At 45.6% G+C, this 23,434-nt stretch overlaps 2 protein-coding genes across 3 annotated transcripts in view; both read right to left on the bottom strand.

Moving 5' to 3' along the window:
* LOC119387099 (ORM1-like protein 3) overlaps positions 1–23,434 on the bottom strand; it is a 465,457-nt gene that overhangs the window by 218,129 nt on the left and 223,894 nt on the right. The gene's annotated exons all lie outside the window — the stretch shown is intronic.
* The window catches only part of LOC119387095 (protein Abitram), a 48,602-nt gene continuing 44,769 nt past the window's right edge, over positions 19,602–23,434 (bottom strand). Inside the window, exons 4-5 of one of the 2 annotated variants that reach the window (XM_037654403.2) lie at positions 21,814–21,960; positions 19,602–19,897 (exon numbers count right to left, since the gene is read on the bottom strand). In XM_037654403.2, coding sequence (XP_037510331.1) covers positions 19,712–19,897; positions 21,814–21,960 — 333 coding nt within the window. In that variant the 3' untranslated portion in view covers positions 19,602–19,711. The remainder of the gene's footprint in view (positions 19,898–21,813; positions 21,961–23,434) is intronic. The other variant, XM_049413374.1, reaches the window with a different exon arrangement.

Raw genomic sequence — 23,434 nt, 5'->3', positions numbered from 1 at the left:
ATTCACGGCCGTCTAGAATGAGCGCTATAATCGCTACCGCTGGGGACATGAACTTGGAAGCGTCAAGAGTGCATTTCGGCGCCGGGAGCGAGTCCTTTCTGTTGTAATGAAATATCGTCGAGAATAAGCACGTTCAAGCGGTTGTTCTAACCTAAATCATTCCTAAATTCATTCCCATTTGTTTGGTTGACAGTCACCACTGAGTGCTTTGTTTTATTTAAAGTCAAATAAAGACCACACACGGTGCATGCTCATTATCGTGTGTTCCTCATCCAAGCTTACTGCGGCGCGCACACTGAAGAAACATTCGTGAACGCACACAGTACCACGATGTTTCGATAGAGCAAACAAGGTATGCCGTCAAATACTGTTTCTAGTGCCCCATTATTACGAATAAAGGCTTAGAGGTTGGCGTTGCGCAACGTTTAGTGCAGACAAGCGTTGAAAGTTGGACAAGTTGGTACGGGAACATCTGAAAAAACTGCGCAGCAAGACGGGACGTGAAGAAAGAAAGCACGCGCGAGTTTGTCGTTCCAGTTGTTTCTTCGTGTCCCATCTTGCGGCGCAGATTTTTCTGAAAATGATTAGTGAAGAGTATCGGCCCAGTTCCCGCATAAACCATGATATCCGTGCGCTGGCCGATAATGAGGCACGCGCGCTGCTGTAGCAGACGAAGCGGTTCAACTCTACACCCTTGAATCGTCTGCGCACGCGCGAGCTGCTGCCGGAGCGCGATTGGGGCGCTAGTCGCATCGCGATGCCAGGCGCTGCAAGATTTCCCCTATAGGTATGAAACAGCCTGTACATGACAGAATCAGAAGCGCGCCATCACATTGTGACGACGCTTTTGAAGAATGTATTTGGTGCGGAATATTGCTTTCTGGCGGTAATAGCCTTGTAATACAGCCCCGAGAACGAACACTGGCGGCGAGGCAGTCGCGATGATGTGACGTCACGGCAAGGACTCGCTTGCTTCGTGGCCGAGGATTTCCTTTTTCTGCGCCCGCCGCGTACCCGCTCTTTCGCGATACGGTGGCGATTACTGCTCATTCTTGTGACGCAAATCTCCCAAGGTAGAGGGTGGAAGTTTGCACTACTAGCGAAAGTTAAGCAAGCTGTAGAAAGTTTGGATAATATAGCTTATAATGGACCAATTCCCGTCAGAACGGGAGATTCACTGAAAATGGTGATGCAGGACAGCAAGACATTCGTTGTTTTATCTGCGTACGCCAAGACATCGGTGCTAAAAAAATTACGCTAATGATTTTAACTTCATTACAACTTGGCGTAGACTCCACGGTTAGAACATGCGTCCCGAAGAATTACAAATGAAATAAGGATGCTTTCAAATCACTAACTACATTGTGGTTTATCGTACAAGTTATGTCTGCCTGTGCAGATTATCTAGGTGATTTGACAGAATTGAGCTTTCTGCTACTGGAGACTTTAGATGAATCTGTCTATCGTAAAGAATCGCTTAACATATTCGGAAAATAAACAAAATAATATTGCCACACACACACAACGGTTTTTGGAAATGCAGAGATGTTGGTATACTTGGATTACGTAAACATTTCTTCTCAACACTCGTCTGGGATTATGTGGCCGTATACCCCTATATCAATGAACTGCTGATCCGATCAACCTCCGGGTCACAAGCGGAATGTTAAATTCACGTGGGAGCACTGTTGATAGCAATCGTCTGCAAAACAAATGCCTGAAAGTCGAAATGAGCGTTCTGAACTGTTTCGATGGCGTTCTCAGCAACGTGGTCCACGTATTAAACGTCCTTCGCCTCAGTGAGTCAATGAATGGTCGGCACGTCATGTCCGCATAAAGGTTGATGATGCTCATGGGTAAATCAAATGAAGGGAAAATTAATTTACGAGCTGGCTATCTAAACTAGTACTTACTCGTATACAAGTGTAACAGCGCCGTTGCTGCGATTCTGCATGAAGACACAATCTGACAGCAATAAGAAGTTTCCGCAGTTAACCTCAACTTGTTTTTGTAGTGAAATGAAGCCCCGAAATTATTGCGAGGAATATGTGAAAGTAAACAACACGATCACTGAGCGAGTACACAAGAAATACAAGCACAACTGCAGCGTTATCCTCAGGCGAGCGCTTTCGAGATATTTTGCCAAACTCAATACTGCATGCGTTTTTGTAATCGTGCGCGGGGCTTGGCACACCGGCAAAAACGCTGTCCGCAGATCGCAGATGCGTCCGATGCAAATAACACTTGTGGAGGCTTAGCCATCATATTTTTTAAATTAATCGCCCGTGAACAACGTAACCTAATAATGTGAATAAAGTGTCTTGCGTGCCAAGACTACGACATGATTGTGAGGTACGTTGCAGATTAATTTCGACCACGTCGAATTCTTTAACGTGCTCCTGTATCTGAGCAGAGGGATGTTGCTTAGCACAACCATCGGAATGCGGCTGCTGAATCGGGCATCAAACCCATCCCCGAAGTTAGCAGCGCGACACGACAACAAACCTGATCACCCCTTTCAAAGTATACACGAGGGAGCACGGGCACCGTTGGCGACTGTGAAGAAAAAAAATGTATAGCTTTTTGTCGTTTTACTAGGAACATTATCGATGCTGTTTTCGTCATTCTTCTGAAGCTTGAGACAGGCAAAAAGCAAGCGCAAACAGCGGAACAGCGTACGGAGCAAGCGCATGATATGCCGGTGCGTCACGGCGGGCGTCGAAGAGTCCTTGCCGTGACGTCATCCAGGCCTCCCACCAGGCGGCGCCACCCCAACTTCTCGGGGCTAATAGTGCACCTAAATCTAAGTACACGGGCCTCAAACATTTTCGCCTCCATCGAAAATGCAGCCGCCGCGGCTTGGTGGTGATTTTAACATGCCTGACGTTACACTGTGTAATCGATATCCTGTAGTGACGAGCGGCTCAGCACTTCACTCTGCCTTCATTTAGCTAACACGGAACAATGAACTCGCTCAGTATGTCGATTTCCCAACGCGTCACGGCTCAGCTCGAGAGAGTACGTTATAGATCTCCTTTTTTAGCAACAATGACGAATTCGTTGAAACGGTAACGGCTGCACCTGGGATAGGCGATCATGAAGTCGTACACGCAACAGTAGTATGCAAGAAGTTACACATTAGCAAAAATTGCGTGAGAAAGATTTTTATGTATGAACAGGGTAATTACGATGCCACAGATATTCTTGCCATTACTGGTGGAATGCAACAGCCACTACAGCATAGAATTTCTATGGGTCTCGTTCCACGACAAACTCGTCTCTTTAGTAGCAAAATACATTCCCTCGAGGATGGTATCATCTAGACGCAGAATGGATAAACCTTGGATTAATAGGGAACTGCAATTGTCAATAGGAAAGAGGGCCGGAGTATACAAGGCATTAAAAAAAAACACGAAACCAGGACTTATATGAGAAGCTTTGAACTTCAACTAAAACATTAAAACAAGAATTAAGGTAGAAGAACAGAATTAAGAATTAAGGATAGCAAAAAGAATACTTATCGTCATTGGCTGACAAAATGAGATCTAACACAAAGGAGTTATGGCAATGCATCAAAAGTAACAGAAAAGAAATTGCTGGCATTCCAACTCTGATGATACATTAACTGATGACACACGCACAAAAAAAGCTCATTGATTCAACAAATATTTTCACTCCGTCTTTACAGCATGTCGTATGGCTGAAAAAATGAGATATAATCCAAAGGAGTTATGGCGACGCGTCAAAAGTAACAGAAAAGAAATTGATGGCATTCCAACTCCGATGATACATTAACTGATGACAAACACACACAAAAAGCTAATTGTTTCAACAAATATTTTCACTCCGTCTTTACAGCATGTCGTCATACACCGGAAACTGAACTATCTGTACACTTACCTCAAATGAATGACATCGTTGCAGATGAGGCTGGAGATAGGGATCGTTTGCGCAACATTAATCATCATTCTGCTCACGGTCCAGATGGTATATCGAATTATATCTCGAAGCGCTGTTCCCACAGGATCGTTCCTATATTGGTTGATTTATTTAACAGGTCAGTAAGTTCTCAAAAATTACCTAGTGAATGGGAAATGCAAACGTAACTCATATATTTAAAAGCGGCTCTCGTGATTTGGTAAGCAATTATAGACCGGTATCTTTGACATCTGTTTGTTGTAAAACATTGGAACATATTATTTGCTCTTCTCTCATTAAGCACCTTCATAGCAATGTTTTTTTTTTTTTTCATACCAACCCAGCATGGATTTCGCACGGGGTTGTCCTATGCCACTCAACTTACTGAATTCTTACATGAGGTTGCATTCGGATTTAACAATAGTACTTGCGGCAATTCCCGTGCGCACAGAATAACTTGAATTTTCACCAGGGCTTCCTTCATTCAACAGCGTTCGCAAGAGATACGCACCCATCATATCATCACTCGACAGCTAGAATAATAATCCACAGGCGGAGACTTCGAATCGTCTCCCGATTCTCAAAGAATTTGCAAGAAAGACTGGCGTTGTCAGATTAATTGGACGATTTGTTTGTTTCGTTTTATTGCGATAGCAATTATATGGACACTCTCGGCTGTTTTTTGCCGTCGCCGTTGGAGTCATGTCAAGGATATGTATATGTATGTATATATAAATAAAAGCCATAAAGAAAAAGAAATCAGAAGAAAAGAAATCACAGCATATCCACGAAGTGAATAATGATGAAGGAGCTTGCTCCAGAGGTTAAATTCGGTAAACCGTGAATCCTCTCTACATCTGCTCAGTCATCATCATCATCATCATCAGCCTGTCTACGCCCACTGCAGGGCAAAGGCCTCTCCCATGTTCCGCCAATCAACCCGGTCCTGTGCTTTCTGCTGCCACGTAATACCTGCAAACTTCTTAATCTCATCTACCCACCTAATTTTCTGTCTCCCCCTCACGCGTTTGCCATCTCTTGGAATCCAGTCAGTTACCCTTAATGACCACCGGTTATCCTGCCGACGTGCTACGTGCCCGGCCCATATCCATTTCTTCTTCTTGATTTCAACTATGATGTCATTAACCCCCGTTTGTTCCCTGACCCACTCTGCTCTCTTCCTGTCTCTTAAGGTTACACCTATCATTTTCCTTTCCATCGCTCGCTGCGTCGTCCTCAATTTAAGTTGAACCCTCTTTGTAAGTCTCCAGCTTTCTGCTCCGTAGGTAAGTACCGGTAAGATGCAGCTGTTATATACCTTCCTCTTGAGGGATAGTGGTAGATTACCATTCATGATTTGATAATGCTTGCCGAATGAGCCCCAACCCATCCTTATTCTTCTAGTTATTTCACTCTCATGGTTCGGCTCCGCGGTTACTACCTGTCCTAAGTAGACGTACTCCTTTACAACTTCCAGTGTCTCGCCGCCTATCGCAAAGCGCTGTTCTCTACCAAGATTGTTCCACATTACTTTAGTTTTATGCATATTAATTTTCAGACCTACTCTTCTACTTTCCGTATCTAGTTCAGTAATCATGAGCTGCAATTCGTCTCCCGCGTTACTCATCAATGCAATGTCATCAGCGAATCGTAGGTTACTGAGATACTCTCCATTAACTCTTATCCCTAGCTCTTCCCAATCTAGGGCCCTGAAAACCTCCTGTAAACACGCGGTGAATAACATTGGAGAGATCGTGTCTCCCTGCCGTACGCCCTTCTTTATTGGGATTCTGTCGCTTTCATTATGGAGGACTATAGTGGCTGTGGATCCGCTGTAGATTTCTTCCATTATGTTTATATAGGCTTCGTCGATGCCTTGATTCCGCAGTGCCTGCATGACTGCTGATGTCTCCACCGAATCAAATGCCTTCTCGTAATCTATGAAGGCTATGTATAGGGGTTGGTTGTATTCCGCGCATTTCTCTATCACCTGATTGATAGTATGAATATGGTCTATTGTTGAGAATCCTGTACGAAATCCTGCCTGGTCCCTTGGTTGATTGAACTCCAATGTCGTATTAATTCTGTTAGCAATTACTTTTGTAAATAGCTTGTAGACAACCGACAGTAAGCTTATGGGCCTGTAATTTTTCAGGTCTTTGACGTCCCCTTTCTTATGGATCAAGATGATGTTGGCATTCTTCCAAGATTCTGGTATCCTCCCCGTCGAGAGGCACTTCGTGTACAGGGTGGCCAGTTTCTCTAACATAATCTCTCCACCGTCTTTCAACAGGTCTGATGTTACCTGATCCTCACCAGCTGCTTTGCCTCTTTGCATTCCCTTTAGGGCTTTCTTTACTTCTCCTGTCAATACTGGTGGGATGTCAGATTCCTCTGCGCTATTACTCCTTCTTACGTTATCATCCTGAATGGCTCGGCTGCTGTACAGATCTCTGTAGAACTCTTCCGCTACCTCAACTATTCTATCCATATTGTTTGTGACCTTGCCTTCCTTATCCCTTAATGCATACATCTGATTTTTGCCTATGCACAGTTTTGTCTTCATAGCTTTGAGGCTTCTTCCGTTCTTTAGAGCATGCTCAATTCTCTCCATATTATACTTTCTTATGTCGGCTACTTTAAGCCTATTGATTAACTTCGAAAGCTCCGCCAGCTCTATTTTGTCTGTTGCATTTGAGGCTTTCATAGCTTGGCGTTTCTTAATGAGGTTTTTCGTCTCTTGGGATAGCTTACCAGTGTCCTGTCTAACAACTGTACCCCCGACTTCCACTGCACACTCCTTGATGATACTAGTCAGATTATCATTCATTGCGTCAACGCTAAGGTCGGTTTCCTCGGTTAAAGCCGCGTACCTATTCTGAAGTGAAACTCTGAATTCCTCAACTTTCCCTCTCAGAGCTAGTTCATTAATCGGCTTCCTGCGTATCAGTTTCTGCCGTTCCTTCCTCACGTCAAGCTGAATTCTAGATCTTACCATTCTATGGTCACTGCATCGGATCTTGTTAACTACTTCCACATCCTGTACAATGCCCGGGTGGCCGCACATTATGAAGTCTATTTCATTTTTAGTTTCGCCATTAGGACTCCTCCACGTCCACTTACGAGTAGCCCGTTTTCTGTAGAAGGTATTCAAGATGCGTAAATTATTGCGTTCTGCAAACTCTACTAGTAACTCCCCTCTGGCGTTTCTAGAGCCGATGCCATATTCCCCAACTGCATGATCTCCATCCTGCTTCTTGCCTACCTTTGCATTAAAGTCGCCCATCAGTACAGTATACTGTGTCTTTACCTTACTCAAAAGGCCTGGGGTGCAGCCTCACTGGCGACCACAGCCAGCAATGCACTCCCTCACCAGAGCAGGATTGGCCACCCTGGTGTAGTACTTGGCCACTACCTCCCACATGAATACACCAATTAACCCTCGGCCCTCAGTCCCCAGCGGCTGCGAAGCAACTGACCAAGGCGGCGGTCAGACCTGCGACGCAGCAGAGGGTGCTAAGAATCTCTGGGTACGGACAGGCCGCCATTGGAATCTGAATTTGGCTACGTATAACGCTAGAACTTTATCTAGTGAGGCGAGTCTAGCTGTACTATTCGAGGAATTGGAGGGTGTTAAATGGGATGTAATAGGGCTCAGTGAGGTTAGGAGGCCACAGGAGGCTTATACAGTGCTGAAGAACGGACACGTCCTATGCTATCGTGGCTTAGCTGACAGAAGAGAACTAGGAGTGGGGTTCCTTATTCATAAAGATATAGCTGGCAATATAGAGGAATACTATAGCATTAATGAGAGGGTGATATGTATCGTAATTAAGTTTAATAAGAGGTACAAGATGAAGGTGGTACAGGCCTACGCGCCTACATCCAGCCATGATGATCAAATGGTTGAACGCTTCTGCTCAATCATCATCACATAAAGAAGTGACTCGGGAGTTGTGGTGTGATTTATATGCACATTATATACACAATGTTTATAATTTACATATCGATGCACTATGCACACAAATTTACATATTGATGCAGTATATACATATTGTTCAAGAGCTTATTTATGGATCACATAAGCTCGGGGGAACGTTTTCCTTTTATTATAATGGCTTCTTCTGCTTCGCGGGCTCTCAGCTCGGGGTCCGCTTGTGTTTGCGCCCTCTTCGCTGCGGCCTCGCGGGCCCGTGCCGCCTCCGGGTCCGCTTGTCGACGAGCCCGTTTAGCTTCGGCATCGCGCGCCAGCGCCGACAGCAAGCACAAGCCACTACCAGCACCGAGGCGGCGGCAGTAGCGAGGGCTCGCGATGCCAGTGTTCATGATGAGTAGCGGTAGTGAAGTGCACTGAGTGATGTCCGGCGAAAGAGAAAGGAAGCGCGCCAAGAGCGAGCGCTATCTAAGGCGCGACCCTCTAGCGGTCTCCTATCAAACTAGAGATTTTCTTTCTTTTTGTTTGTTTGTTTTTCTTTTTATTTTCAAGTGCACGATTCAAGGGCGCGTGCTGCGCTCTCGGCGGAGCACGCTTCCTTGAATCAACGGAGTAGAGTTACTGTATATGCTACCTTTAAGGTAGCATATACAGTAACTCTACAACGGAGGGCACAGCTGCGCCTCTAGCGGGAGCAATGAGAACTAGCGTAAACGGCAGGAGGGACAAGAGACAACCCCCCCAGCAAAAGGAGCAAGCTCCTAACAAAAATTTTTAAGCGCGCCTCCGCGACTCGTACCTGCGACCCCTCACGCCGCAGCGCGCCGCTTTAAACAACTCGCGGTCACGCGCCACTGGTTGTTCAGGGCACGGCCGGTCTAGAGGCGCGCGCTCGCTGAGCGCGCGCCTCTAGACCGGCCGTGTTCAGGGCATAGAGTTTCCTACAATACTTACTAGAGGGAACTCTGGCGCTACTGTCTATGGGAGCTGCAACGCATGGCGCTTCAGCCAGCATGGGAATGGTGGGTAGTACACGGATTTGTCTAAACCTCATTCTTTCGCCTGCGTTTGGCTCCGCGTGGCCTGCATCCGCTTTGTCGCAAAACGAACTTCGCTTTGCAACAAAGCAGATGCAGGCCACGCGGAGCAAAAGTCAGCAGTTCCACTTCAACACTATAACTTTTTTAGGCTAACGAATTCATTTTTTTATCCATTCTTTTATCCGAAAGAAAAGCAAAACACAGCAATAAACAAAGCCACAAGTGCGTTCGAAGCCCGCGAGTACGAAGACTAGGCAAATCCGTGTACTACTCATCATTCCCATGGTGGCTGAACGATCGGAGGGGTCACTCCACGCGCCGCAGTTTTCAAGAAAAAAGATCTAAGAGCGTTGGGTTGTAGCGCGCTGTTCAAACACGAAGAAGTGACAACTGTGACAGTTCTTAGTTCGCGCTCGTCCTGTGTATACCTGAGCGTTCTTCTCGAGCGTCCTTTCTTGCGTTTGAGCATCGCGCTGCAAGTGTCGAGCTGTGACTGTTGTTAGTTCGCCGTCGTCCTGTGTGTGTTGTTTTCGTGAGTCCATTGCTTTTCAGCGGTGCGCTGCAAGTATCGAGCTGCCTGTCGTTCTTCGTATGACATTCTAGTTTGTTGCTATCGCATTCATTGCTTCACCGTTGCGGCGAAACTGACTTTTTCGCTCTCACCTTTCTTCACTTAGGCTATAGAAGCTATCCTGTTTTTGAAATAAACAGTTCATTTATTCATTCATTCATTGTTGTACTCTCGTTCGTTAATAACAATACGGGAAGCTTGGCTACTGAAGAGCCCCCATGCAAATATCCTAGCTAAACACAAACAGTTATAACGTATACATTAAAGAGAAAGATCAATACGAACAGGTTTTACAAAAAACTGAATAAAAAGACTCAGAAGCTTTTTTTTTTTTTTTTTTACAATCGCGCTGGCCAACGCTTGCTATACTCCTGCTAACAATGTGTAAGGTTCCGAGGAAAAAAAAAAGACTGCCAGTTATGTAGCCATCTGTTGCAACACCACCATGGCACCATGTGCACCACCAAGAAGCATACAACACAGACTTTACAAACGTATCGAGTACTCGATATAAAATTGTAAATTTATGCTAATAATGCGTGATGTATTGTCGGCGCATGGCCTGTGACATCCATTAGCTATATTACTGTTCATGTTTAAATAGTTCAGTTCAGATCAAAAATCGCATAAAAAGTCACTAGCATGGAAGAGTTGCCACTACTATAAATTGATGCCAAGGTAGCCACTTTGTATTCCTACCACAATACGACATTCTGACAAGGCGTCAGAAGATTGACGCGCACCGAGAAAGCGATGGTTATTATTGAGCTCTGCCAAACGTTACGTGACCAGAACAAGGTTCGCATCTAGATTTTCCAAAGGAACTGGTATGTTGATGATGATAATTGCACAAATGCTTTCCATTAATAAAATTAATACATTTATTCGAATCCTATATAATGAGCGTTCTAAGGCCACAGTAACAGCTGCGAAGATGGACTACATGAGTTTGTCACTTGTCCTATGGCTGTGATGCGCACGCAAACCACGACATGTGTGTCAAGACATCCGGAATTCCATTTCTGGACCTGTGTATGAACAGCACACATTATTGCGATAGCAATTACACGGACACTCTCGGCTGTTTCTTGCCGTCGCCATCGCCGTCATATCGCTGACATATATATATATATATATATATATATATATATATATATATATATATATATATATATATATATATATATATATGTGAAGGAAAGAAGTGTTAATTTCAAGGGCTCGTTTTCTTTGTTATACACAATATTAATGAGAACTAACAGACAATGATGCCAAGGAAAGTGTAGGGGATGCTTCTAGTAATAAATGTAAGGTAATTGTGAAGAAAGAAAAGTGGACGAAAAGATAGCTTGCCGCGGGCAGGGACCGAACCTGCGACCTTCGAATAACGCGTCCGATGCTCTACCAACTGAGCTACCGCGGCGGCCATCCCCCCGTCCACTTTATAGGGTAAATGTGTGCATTTAAACGTGGGAGCGTCAGTCAGCGCCGCCAGTAGCCATGACGGCGAGTGTGGAACACTCTTTTTCTGCCTTGTTGGCGTCACGTAGCACGTGAACTTATTACGAGCTGGCAGCTGACCAATAATCCCTCGCATACTACCTGAAAGCATCAAGTCTGCCAGAACGAGACCCTCGCTATGAATGAAGGAAAGAAGTGTTAATTTCAAGGGCTCGTTTTCTTTGTTATACACAATATTAATGAGAACTAACAGACAATAATGCCAAGGAAAGTATAGGGGATGTTTCTAGTAATAAATGTAAGGTAATTGTGAAGAAAGAAAAGTGGACGAAAAGATAGCTTGCCGCGGGCAGGGACCGAACCTGCGACCTTCGAATTAGGCAGAAGAAAAAAGTTCCGAAGCACCTGACCGGGGATTCGAACCATTAACCTCTCGCTCCCCAGCGCGCTGTGTTAGACAACTGAACCATGCCCCATGCATGAGCCGGCGAAATAAGGGCGAGCTATTTATATACACCATCTACCGCTTGTGGCAAGCGAATCTCGGAGGAGCTTGAGCGTGTTTCCTACACGCAACGCTCCTACATTTTCTTTCAATTTGAAAACTCCCCTAGAGACGCGCACGACAAAGTGGCCCCTTTTTGTACCCACTCGTGATGTGGAAGGAAAAAAAACAAACAAAGAACACCGGGCACACCTCGCGTCGGACACCCCCTCGTTGCAGGAAACGCAGAGGGGTCACTCCAAGCGCCGTAGTTTAAAAGAAAAAGAAATACCCAAGAGCGTCCGATTCTCCATTGTCGACACTTGCAATGCGTTCCTCGAGCACAAAGACGTAACAACTGTGGCAGTTTTTAGTTCACGCTTGTCCTGTGTATGTCTGTGCGTTCTTTTCAGGTGTGGAACACTTTTTCTGCCTTGTTGGCGTCACGTAGCACGTGATCTTTTTACGAGCTGGCAGCTGACCAATAACCCCTCGCATAACCTGAAGGCATCAAGTCTGCCAGAACGAGACTCTCGCTATGAATGAAGGAAAGACGATGACTTTTAAGGGCGCGTTTCTTAGTTAGACACAATATTAATGAGAACTAACAGACAATAATGCATTATTGTCTGTTAGTTCTCATTAATATTGTGTCTAACTAAGAAACGCGCCCTTAAAAGTCATCGTCTTTCCTTCTCGTTCTTTGTGTGACATTCCAATTTCTTGCTATCGCATTCATTGCTTCGCCCTTGCGTCAAAACTGTGACTTTTTATGTTCCCGTATAGAACACGGCCGTTCCCCATATGCAACAGCTGCAATGCACTCCTAGCGTAGGAGCGTTTGCTGTAGGGCTAGTTGGTACATGGCTGAAGTTGAATTGACGGCACAAATGCTCGGACAGGGACGAAGAACACAGGACGCGGACAAGAGCACCCTGTGCGCTTGTCCACGTCCTGTGTTCTAATTCGTCCCTGTCCGAGCATTTGCACCATCAATTCAACTTCACACACTCCTAGCGTCTCTAGAAATAGCTGCGATACCGGCTATTTCTGGCTCATTCAAACAGAGCGGACTTCAAAGCAGCGCTCATTGTTGGCACAAGACTCCACGTTTAGGAAAGCGCGCAATTAGATGCGTGCATGCATGGCACGCCGAAAATAGCCCCTCTATGCGGCACGAATGCCAAATGAAATGGCAGTCGCCCGCATACGGCTCGGACATTATAGGTGTTTGGGCAGTTAAGCTATACAGCACCCGTATCGATACAGGCCGAGACGAGCCGTTTTCCCATCGTATCTATATATCTATATACTCGTATGTGGCGAGCGTCTTGCCAGCTGGCATTGACAATATGAGGTCTGCGCGCGAGGAAAGGTATCTGCATAGCTAGCACGCGTTAGCAAGTGTGTCGAAATCAAAGGGAAGAGAAATAATGAAGAAAGAAAAATAAACATGCGTCCGCGGCGTGAGGATAGTGTTAATGCGTATGCAATCGAAGAGGACTTGCTTTTTTCGTGAAGTCCATGTATAAAGTGCAATGCAGGGGCTTCTATTTATGAAACAGTGAATGATGTCACGGGGCGGAGTGGAGGAGGTTGAAAAAAAAAAAAAAGCCTGCGATAGAGCGAACCAAGGTTACTCACATCAGAGTACTTGTCGACCAACCACTATATAGAGGAAGAAGGCGTCAAAATGCATCATCGACAATGCTTTTTTTTTTTTCTTAACGGCGAAGCTGTTTAAATTCACCGTGATTTGTCTGTCGGAAACAGAAATGTTCATCATGAACCGGCACGCGCTCTCTACGTCATCTCATTCACCTTCGTCCTATTATGCTTCACTCGCAGAACACGTGCCCCGATTTCTCCAGCGTGGCCCGTAATAATCCTGATGGGTGAGAGAACGAGTACACACAGAGAGAAAGGAAGAGTTGGAAATAAAAACGAGAGAAATTCTTCGCGAAGAAAAATTCTTCACGAAGCGGGATCCGAACCCGCATACTCTCGATCCGAAGGCGAGCCTCCTAACCAGTGCCACTGGCTATCAAGGCACGGTAGCAGAGCATATTATATAGCATTGTATAGTATAGTATAGCAAGAGGGTGGGAAAGGGAAGTCAGCGTGAGGAGAGATGTGATGGTGAGGAGGAGGGAAAGGAGGAGGGGAGAGAGTAAAGCGCAGCATAGAAAGAATGAGAAAGAGAGAGAAAGAAATAGTGTGAGAGATAGAGAGAGAGAACGATAGAAAGGAGGAAGCAAGCGAAAAATAGAGAGAAAGAGAGAAAAATAAATATATCGAATAAACTGAGAAATAAAAAGGGCATAAAAACAGAGAGAAGAGCGAAGGAGAAGGAAATAGAGGAAGAATAAGAAAATTTGCAATGCTTAGCAAAATTAGCAAAAGCCAGGGCTACATGTATGTGCCCATCAGCTCCGCTGTCTCTTCAGCATTGCGCCTCCAGTGCAAGCTACGCTATTTTAGGTGCGAAGCAGCTTATGGCGGAGTGCAATCGGGTAGTGGTGTGCGGCGTGACCACCCTTATTGCGCATGCGCGAACCCTCTCCACACACCTCCTCTCCACTCCCCCTCTGAAACGCGGGCTCGACATGCCGAAACGCTGCTTCGCATCGCCTCATGGTCCCCTTTAGCGGGAGATGGTGTAATTTTTTTTTAACCATTGCGAGGGCATGCGCAATGCAGTGTAGCGCGTCTTGATGGTACGTGTTGTGGTTCCCTTCCAGCACTTCGTTACTGAAATTTGACGTGCCAGCCTACGCAGCTGCGTGCTGCTACACAAGAATTTCGGTAATCTTCTTTGCTATGCATGACCACGAATGCCTGTATACAGTTTCACTTAACTTGCGGATGCATATGAGCAACCCCACATGGTCAAAATTAGTGCGGATTTTTTCGCTGCTTTTCACACAATACTTAGAAATTACCTTGAGAGGTTCAACAGCATTCAGTCGGCTGATCAAAATCAGTGACCGATTAGTGGAGTCGTCGTCGCAACACGGGCACGAAATGCAAGACGTTCGTCCTTTGAAGTCATCATTAAGCTACATAATTTTACATAAATGACAGACCTTCTGACGACTTTAGTCTATATAATGCCGCAGCAGCAGCATCAACATGCCACACTTCGATGAGCCTGTGGGGGGGGAAATGATGTTGTGAAGAGTTTGCTGATTTCACGTCATTGATCTCGGAGCCTTGCAGTCAAAAAAGAAAACCCTTCCTGTCAAGAATCCTTTGCACGAATTTCGACCAACACGCATAAGCCGCAAGCGATCCCCGAGTCCTGACACACGAAAATGTGGTACCTTTCGATACACGTTTTGCCTCCTCAAATTGCACAAGTGAAACTTTATGTTGCGTGACCTCGATAGACGGCAGCCATGGCCGTCCGAAAAATAAATTTCGCAGCTATTCACCCTTCGTTCTCGCCGGCACTACAAAGAGGAAATCAACAGCGATGTTAGCTCTTGCTCGTTGTTACAAAATAACGAGGCAAGCGTGACGGAACGAGGCAGGCACGCATCTTGTATTCCCAAGACGAAAATGTACACTGGGACCATCCTCGCAGTAGAGGAGGCACCGTTTATCGATGCAGTTTTCGTGCGAAGGCCAAAACATATATACAAGCTATATGTAAAGGCTTCCGATAAATAATAATAATAAGCACAGCCAGTAGGTAATGCCATACGACTGCAATCCGTAAATTTCGTGCGGCGAACTGTGCGAGCAAGTAGCACCAGTTCTCGTTCTTTAGATATTGAACATTGGACAGTTATTCCGTAATTTACGCAATTTCTTTCGACGCAAACGAAGCATATGAATTAATCATGTGAACTAATGAAGAAAATTTTGTCGACAACTCATTTATTGCAGAAGGGAGGAAGTTTGGGTGTGTTGGTAGCTCATAGCACTGCAAACCATAGCGCAAAAAAAAAAAGAACGAACAGGGGACGATATGATGACAGGACAAGCGCCAACTTTAAACTAATGCTTTATTGCAAATCGTGAGCCTAAACACGCATCTCTAGCTGCAAAAAAAAAAAAAAAAGAACGGCAGGAAGAAAGAAAGAAAACAGCCACGTGTCGTCTATGCCAAAAAATCAAGCTCTTTTCTTAGATGAAACAATAACGGCATGCCGACACATTCATCACCTGCATTAGCTATCTCAGACGCTTCTACAATTTCCCTCGTTCATTCATTGCAATTCATTAAATCATTGAGTGAGGTCAAGTGTGCACAATGTTCTTTTTTTAATTCTTTTTTAGATAATGGCTGCCGCCTCATGAAAGTTCACATAAAAGGTTTGAAATGTACCGACAGAATCCAGATAAGCGTCAGTGGCGTAGCCAGGGTGGGGGGTCACACCGGGCCCGTCCCCCCGCCCCCCTAATTCTTTTGTCATGGCATACACAGCACAAAATGACACTCGACCACATCTACCTGCCCTGCCCTCACTTCAGATCATGAAGGTGCCCCCCCCCCCCCGAAAAATATTTCTGCCTACGCCCCTGGTAAGAGCAGTAAAGAATCAGTAGCGTTGCGCAATGCTTTCGCTCATTCGCAAAAAGCGTACACCTCTGCTTTATCTTGGTTATGCAACTGGACTGCGCGAAAGTTGCTATAGACGATTTTACGTAAGACATGTGGGCGCCGCCACCTTGGGCTGTTAAACGAATGTTTTCTTATTTTTGTACCTCGTGACGTGAATTGATAAGGTAAGGAAACGTCGAATGTATACCAACCAGACCGTTTTCATGCGCATACGTCCACCGTTAGCGCTGTTCGTTTTGTTGTTCAAGATACAAAACGATAAGGTTAACAGCCCATGCAGTATGGCGGCCCCGAAACCCACTCGTAAAATAGTCTGTAGCATATATAAGAAAAGCCTCTGCCCGAGACCGGTTGAATTCAGTCAGAAGTTGTCGACATTAGCAGTGAAATCAGCATACCACGCCACCAGTAACGTAGCAAGAATTTTTTTTTTGGAGGGGGGGGGGGCGCAATCATACATTACCTATGCATGCGTGGTCATCTGCCAAACCAGCAGGTGATGTCCGAATGTCCTGACTACCCCCCCCCCTCCCCCGATTTCCTTCCTCTTAAAACTTGAGCGTACAGCACGTGGCTAACTAACATAGTTCTCCTTCGCCACCAAAGTTTTAAAGATTATTGAAGGGAACAAATCATATTAAGTGCTGGCGTTTCACTATCGGAGCGAACACAGTCGACCCACAATCACGGCGCTGCAATTATAAGGTGGCCAAGGTCACGTCGAAATATTTTTTGGTTCATTATGTATCCAGCTTAAACTGTACTGGAGTTGCATGCATTACTACAATCTCCGTGAGTGTCAGGTAATGAGATGCGTATGTCAACGCTTGTTAAAAAATATATATAGAAAAGACCCGTCATGAGAACGCTAACCGGTGGTACGCGGATAAATTTATTATTACTACTAGTAATCGAAATCGTATGTGCATTCATCATCAACCACCGCCATAACATCAGACCCCTCTCTCAAAAGTATGGAAAAAACTGCACCCTTGGGAGTCACGCAGCACATCCTGTAGACGTCATCTGTCGCCGAAGAGTATACGCTGTAATGCCCGGCATACAACGACAGTGCACGGCCCAACAGTGCAGGGCTAACTTTGTGGAGAGTGTTGGTGGGAAGTAAATGAGCACTCACTTTTGAGGCCAGACGGCGATGTGGACCGCATGTGGGTGCATCGGCGGCTGCAGACAGACGAGTTACGAGCCTCGTCCGCGAGCTGTCTCCATTATAGCGTCCGAGGACGTTTCTTGCTGCTGCTGCTGCCGCTCGCTTCTCCGCGTGGCAACCCTGTCACCGGGCGCGGCGCACATGCGCGCCAACTTTGCCGTGCACGACGGCGTAGTCGCGCCAGCTTGTCACCGTGCGTGTGCCCGCCAGCCAATCGGGACGCCATGCGACCACAGATGGCCACTGCGCACGCTCGCATTTCGTCTGGCGCTCGGTCTCTTTCTAATTCCTTATCCGCCGCAGCCGCTTTCTTTTCTGTCAGCTTCTTTCTCCTTTTTTCTTGGCGCTTCGTACAAGTCCTTGCATGGCGTTTCCTTCTTGCGTTCCTTCTCTGTCTCTCAATTTTTTTTTTTTTTCTGCCGGTACCAAACTGCCTCGGTGAGACTTACGCATACCCTCGCCCAGAAAACCTGGTCCTTGCGACTACTTTCTCTGTTGTGCAGTAATGGCCCAAGATCTGGCGCCGTCGCGCATCCGTGCGCAGTGCCGTAATTAAGGTGGCCAAGGTCACATTCTGAAGCCCCCCTAATGGCAGCGCAGACGGTGTTACGTACGATGCGATGTCTGTATGCAGATGTATGCGCCGCCAGCTTTAGCTCAAATTGCTGTAATGGCACGTTATTCACCCAAAACTTACAAGGACACCGAAGGCGTAACGCGAGCCTCCCGCTGGGACCTGTGCTCGAGTCCCTGCAGCCCTTAACACGCAATATTCGGGCTGCTTCCTCTGTGCACTAACCCATACAGTAGTTAATCGGCTGTCTCGCGCGCTTGCTCTTCTCTCCGCTTTCCTTTCCATCTTTCTTTCCCCTCCCTTTAGTGTAGAGTAGCAAATCGGATGCTACAATTCTGGTTGACCTTCCTGCCTTTCTCTCGTTTTATTATCTCTCTCTCTGTCTGTCTACAAGGGCCATATACTAATAAGAATGCAAACAGAAGCCACCAAATTGCTTTTACATGGGATTGTATAGCGATGAGCCACAAGGTGCCAGGTACTTTAAAAGGGTGTAAACTTGAGCTCGTTGGCTTGGCTTCATAGCAGGGAACAGCGCAGATACATGAGACAAGAGTCCTGTCAGTCTCTCTTGTCTCGTGTATCTGCGCTGTTCCCTGCTATGTTCAAGGCACATTTTGAAAGGTATAGTGGCTGTATGCTCGCCTGCACGTTGTGAAAACGGACGCCCGCGTTGTCGTTTGAATTGACCATCACTTCGAGAATATGTCATTTGTTTCTTTAGTGCGCACATGCCTTAGGGACTTCGATTTATTTATTTTGCGACACAGAAGTAGCCATGCAAGGCTGCTCTATATTTCAGCAGGTCTTTTGCTACATCTTGCTATTCAGTTGCACAAGACATGCAGGTTCGAATGCCTGGGGTTAACCATACTTTATGTATGTTCGTGTGTGCATGCCTGTATATATACACATGCAAAATTGACAAACTTTGGAGCGGGGGGGGGGTCACCGCCCCCCCCCCCCCTGGTACGACCCTGTCTTCATATATGAAAATTAAGCATGTAATGAGCGAGCGCGCACCTCCTTGCAACCCTGTGTTTGTTTTAGTACCCTTACTAGGTACTACTTTGGTACTGTCCTAGACGTGCCCCTGCTATGACATCATCGAAAATATGCGATACCTATTTTAGCACCTGAGGAGCACAAACGCCTAAAATTTCTAATAGAACGCTACATTTGCTAAATTTTCAGTCATTTTTACCAGCAATATTTGTTGCTGCTCTGTGAATTCGAGAGAGTTCACAAAGACAGAGAGGTTGCTGAATGGAACATCACTTTTTCTTTTGTCCTAGTGCATTAACGCAGGAGTGCTTTCAATTATATAGGGCCGAGAAAGCCAATGAAAAGTAATCCCGCTTCAGAAGTTATAGATGAATTGAAAATCGATTTTAAAAAAAACGGCGCTGTGCATTTATGAAACGACTGCAGTGCTTTAAACAACGCTACTACACTACCAGCAGACAAACAGGAACTATGGTCCACAGGGCAGAAAACACAGTCGTTGCGTATTTCAACCTAAGTAGTTTTGCACCACCTTGCTAGTGTCTTGCTTTATAATAAAGCGACTGGCAGGTTTCAATATTGCACCTGCTTGACCCTTACTGGCAAGATCTTTGCCACACATGACAGGAGCGGTGTTTTCAACTCCGCCAAGAAAAACAGCACGTCTTCCAAGTGGAATGATTGCCTTAAGTGTAGAGAGCACAAAAAACATGCATTTTTTGGGGTACTGAACAATTTTAAAATGGGCCTCGGTAAGCTCTGCCAACACCAATATACTTCTGGCATGATATGGTTTCTTTTTTCAGTGCTCTGCAACGGCACCGTCCTTCTGAATTTGTAGCTCGGCTGTGGTAATAACACAAAAAATAAGAAAGAGGAACGACACTTTATTTGTTGAAATAAGCGTAGCACATGGAAGCTTTATCACCAATGCACAAGTTGAAGAAAGTGAAGCACACTAATGAGAGCAGGGCCTTACACATTTAGGTATCCTCCATAATAAGAGGTGATCGCTGATGAACAAACATTTCTTCATCAGAGATGTAGCATATCGGTATCAACTCCTTCCTGGCCGCCAAAAAAGCTTCGGGCGACATCATAGTGTCCAGAAGTACTGTGTCCATCTTTAGCGGAGGCAGAACGATGGCAATGTAGCCAGATGACCATGGCTGAAAGAGCGAAAGTCAGGATATATAATGCAGAAGTGGTATTCATATAAACGGGGCTGACCAGCATTGGTGTAGCTAAGCCAGGGAGGGTCATCACAAGCAATGATTTGTATTGTATAAAGCTTTCTCTAGGACAAGAGCACACAGTTTATTTCAGCACTGCATAACTTTATGCACAAGCTTGGTGTTAGAATTTTGCCTGTTAACTGCTATGAGACAGCCTGTTCAAAATATCCTCATTATTTACCAGAAATTTGGGACAGAGTACACCAAGGGCTTGGTGACAGTTCCAAGATGCATAGGTAGGCTTATCAAGAGCATGAAATTCAGTTCATAAATGAGAGTGAAACCACTGGGCATATTGCAAAGCTGGCCAGCTTTGCAGAAATAAGCTTGAGCATGGAGACTTCCTCAGTTTTTCTGCAGAACACAATAGTATTGCACTTCGCACGTAACAAGCTACAAACATCCATCACTTTTTAAAAAAAATGCTGCCCTCATTTAAATACACTCTCTACACCACATATGCAGTGTTTATCATTATGAAGATTGCATTAGTGGATGATTACATCACAACAAATACAATAGACGTTTCCTTTGACTGGTTCAGCTACGCTCAATATGCACGAGCCAAGCCAAATACATTTATGTGTGAACACCATTCGTAATAAAAACTTCCTTTCACTGACTCTTAGCTGGCTCAAGCATCTGGCGAGGTCATTCGACGGGGAAGTTATATCAGTTATGGCTGGAGTGTAAATAGTAGCGAGTTTTTGCGAACCCTAAAAATACATATTTGCGCAAAGTGCGCATAACCGGATTACTTGCATTTTAAAAACCTCAATAATTATGAGGTATCACAAAGCAACATGCAATACCACTGTTAATCGCTAAGCTTGTTTTTCAACTTTTCATAATCTGTTCTGTACTGTTGAGAGAAATTGTGGAAGTTCTCGTCACAAGTATCAGCCCAAGGCTGCAGACATCAAATGCAAACGGCTTCATCACGGATGTCTAAGCAGCACAATGTAATCTGAAAGCTATCAAAATGCTAATGTCCACTAATGGGTAGTTTCAATGTGACACTAACAATAATAAACATGCGAGGAAATGATAGATTAATGGTTGACTCATAGGGCTTAACATCACAATGCAACTCTGCAGCCATGAGAGGCACTGCAGCGGAAGGCTGAGAATGTAACACGCACTGATAACAAAAGCAGTTTTTCCTTTTTGCCTCTGCTGGAATGGGGCTCCTGTGTCCAGAAAGTGAATCCGCAATCTAGACATCAGCAGCCAAACACCACAAATGTTGAAATACTGAGCAGATAGCAAGTGAATAAATGTATGAATAAAAAAAAGAATGAGCTGAGTCGTCTTGTTGAATAAGAAAATAAAATTTCAATATTGCAGGTAACTCCTCCTTTTGTTTGTTGCTCGTTTCATTACTAAAAAAAATATTCGTCCTTAAGTCATGACATATACACATAGGCGTGCGCACAGGGGGGGCGGCCGCCCCCCTAATCACATAAGAGGGGGGGGTGCAAATTCTGCCCCGTACATTGACACTTCTAGTCACATAAGAGGGGGGAGGGGGGCGCAAAATCTGCCCCATACATTGACTTAGTAGGGTGGGGGGGCGCTGCGATGAACCTTTGCCCCCCCCCCCCCCCTGATGGGGAATCCTGCCCATGCCTATGCATATACAGGTATCTGCAGCCAGTTTTCTTTCGGTGAATGTTAATTTACTTCACTCATTCATAGCATCCCACCGAACATATGCCAAAAGAACATAAAAATATCTGCATGCCACAACATAGATTCCTAGCCTTTTCAGACCCATAAAATATAACACAGACAATAATATAGCGATACAAAGAATATGTAAAAAAGCCAGCGAACAAAATGATCATCACCTTTTCAGCAAGGAGCTCAGGTGAAGTGGTCAGATGGTCATTAACTTCCATCAGACTGCCAGGAACTGTGCTCGTTACTGTATAAATCTCACCATCTGAGCAGGTAACGATGCATAATGCAGATTCCTTCTGTAGTTTCTGACCACCCTAGAGACAAGGTAGCAAACTGTGAAACACGTGGCAGAAAAGTCTTTTGAATGCATCGTAAATGTGCAATGCCAGCCCCTTTCTGCTAAATTCTCACTTACTTCCTTTAATTGCTTTTCGGAGGATTGATTGTTGGGCGAGTTGGTAATTCATGATGAAAGCAAATACAGTATAACCTCGTTACAACGGATCTGTTTACAACAGACATTCGGATATTACATACCAATTTGCGGCGTTATGCCGACCTCCGTATTAGTTCCATTGATCGAGCTTCGTTTACAACGGATTCTGGTACAACGGACATTCGGATATAATTGACTAAAATTTCAGGTCAGCAAGGTGGTCAGGACTCCTTTAGAGCGGACTTTTATACCACGGTCATTAACTTCCGACTTCAAACATCGCTTAGCATACTTTCGGGACGGGAGCAGCGCACCGCGGATATCGACGTACCGATTTAAGAACGAAGGCCGCCGATCCCCGGTCTGTCAATGATCAGCTATGCCTAGCTGTAGCGACAAAAAAAAAACGGCGCGCAGCGTGCTTGGTGTTGCGTTTGGGACGCTGACACGCGAAATTGCGAGCCGCTGCCACCGCTTCTCCGCGCGGTCGCTGCGCGGCGAGCTTGGCCGGGGGGTCCGCTGCCGATGCGCAAAATGCCCATCCGCGGTTCTGAGGAGCCAGCGGGCAATGCGATTTGTTGCTTGAGACGAAGGACATTACTGCTTCTTCGCTTTCGCATGTCCGCTAGCGCGATGTTCTTGCCCGCAAAGTTCGGATTTGGCTCGTACATCGGCACCGTGAGCGGAGTTAGGCCTAACCACGACATCGAAAGCTCGGTTGCGATGTGCGTGGCCGCGGTGCCCGATGTTTCAAAGTACGTCATGCTCGATTGTGAGTACAAGGAGTTGTCCCGCGGTGGTCTTCGTCATAAGCTTCGAAGTGCTGATAAGAAGAACCTCGAACAGCGGGTCCAACGAGTCAACGCTATTAGTCGCACGTCTGCGATGTTCGCGACGAGTGCGGCGCGCTATCGTAATCTGATGATTGAGCTTCCGCTTGCAGCTGCCCAACTAAAGCGTTCCAAATTATCGTCGACCCGTAAACACAGAACAAGTGCGAACGCGTCACTAAGTAGCGCAATTTTCGACAGCCGCGACCTCGCGACGCACAAGCAGCAGACGACGATCCGAAGCGAGCATTAACACGTTTTGGCTGCTTCTGCGGTATACCGCGAGAAGCAGCCAAAACGTGTTTTTCGTACGCTTGTTACTGAATGGAGGAGCCAGCTGAAACGGAGAACTTGAACGCGGAGAAATGCTCTTTACGACGAGCCCAAAATGGTGGCTCCCAGTTTCGCCGTTGCCGAGCTATAATGTTGAAAACGCTTTTTTTTTATATATTTGCGCAATTTTCGCCAAGTCGGCAGACGCAAAACAAACTTTTTATAGCATTTCTACGTAGTTTTCATGAA

The sequence above is a fragment of the Rhipicephalus sanguineus genome, chromosome 3, assembly GCF_013339695.2.
Source record: "Rhipicephalus sanguineus isolate Rsan-2018 chromosome 3, BIME_Rsan_1.4, whole genome shotgun sequence".
Lineage (NCBI taxonomy): Eukaryota > Metazoa > Arthropoda > Arachnida > Ixodida > Ixodidae > Rhipicephalus > Rhipicephalus sanguineus.
This window is presented reverse-complemented; position numbering and strand designations above follow the sequence as displayed.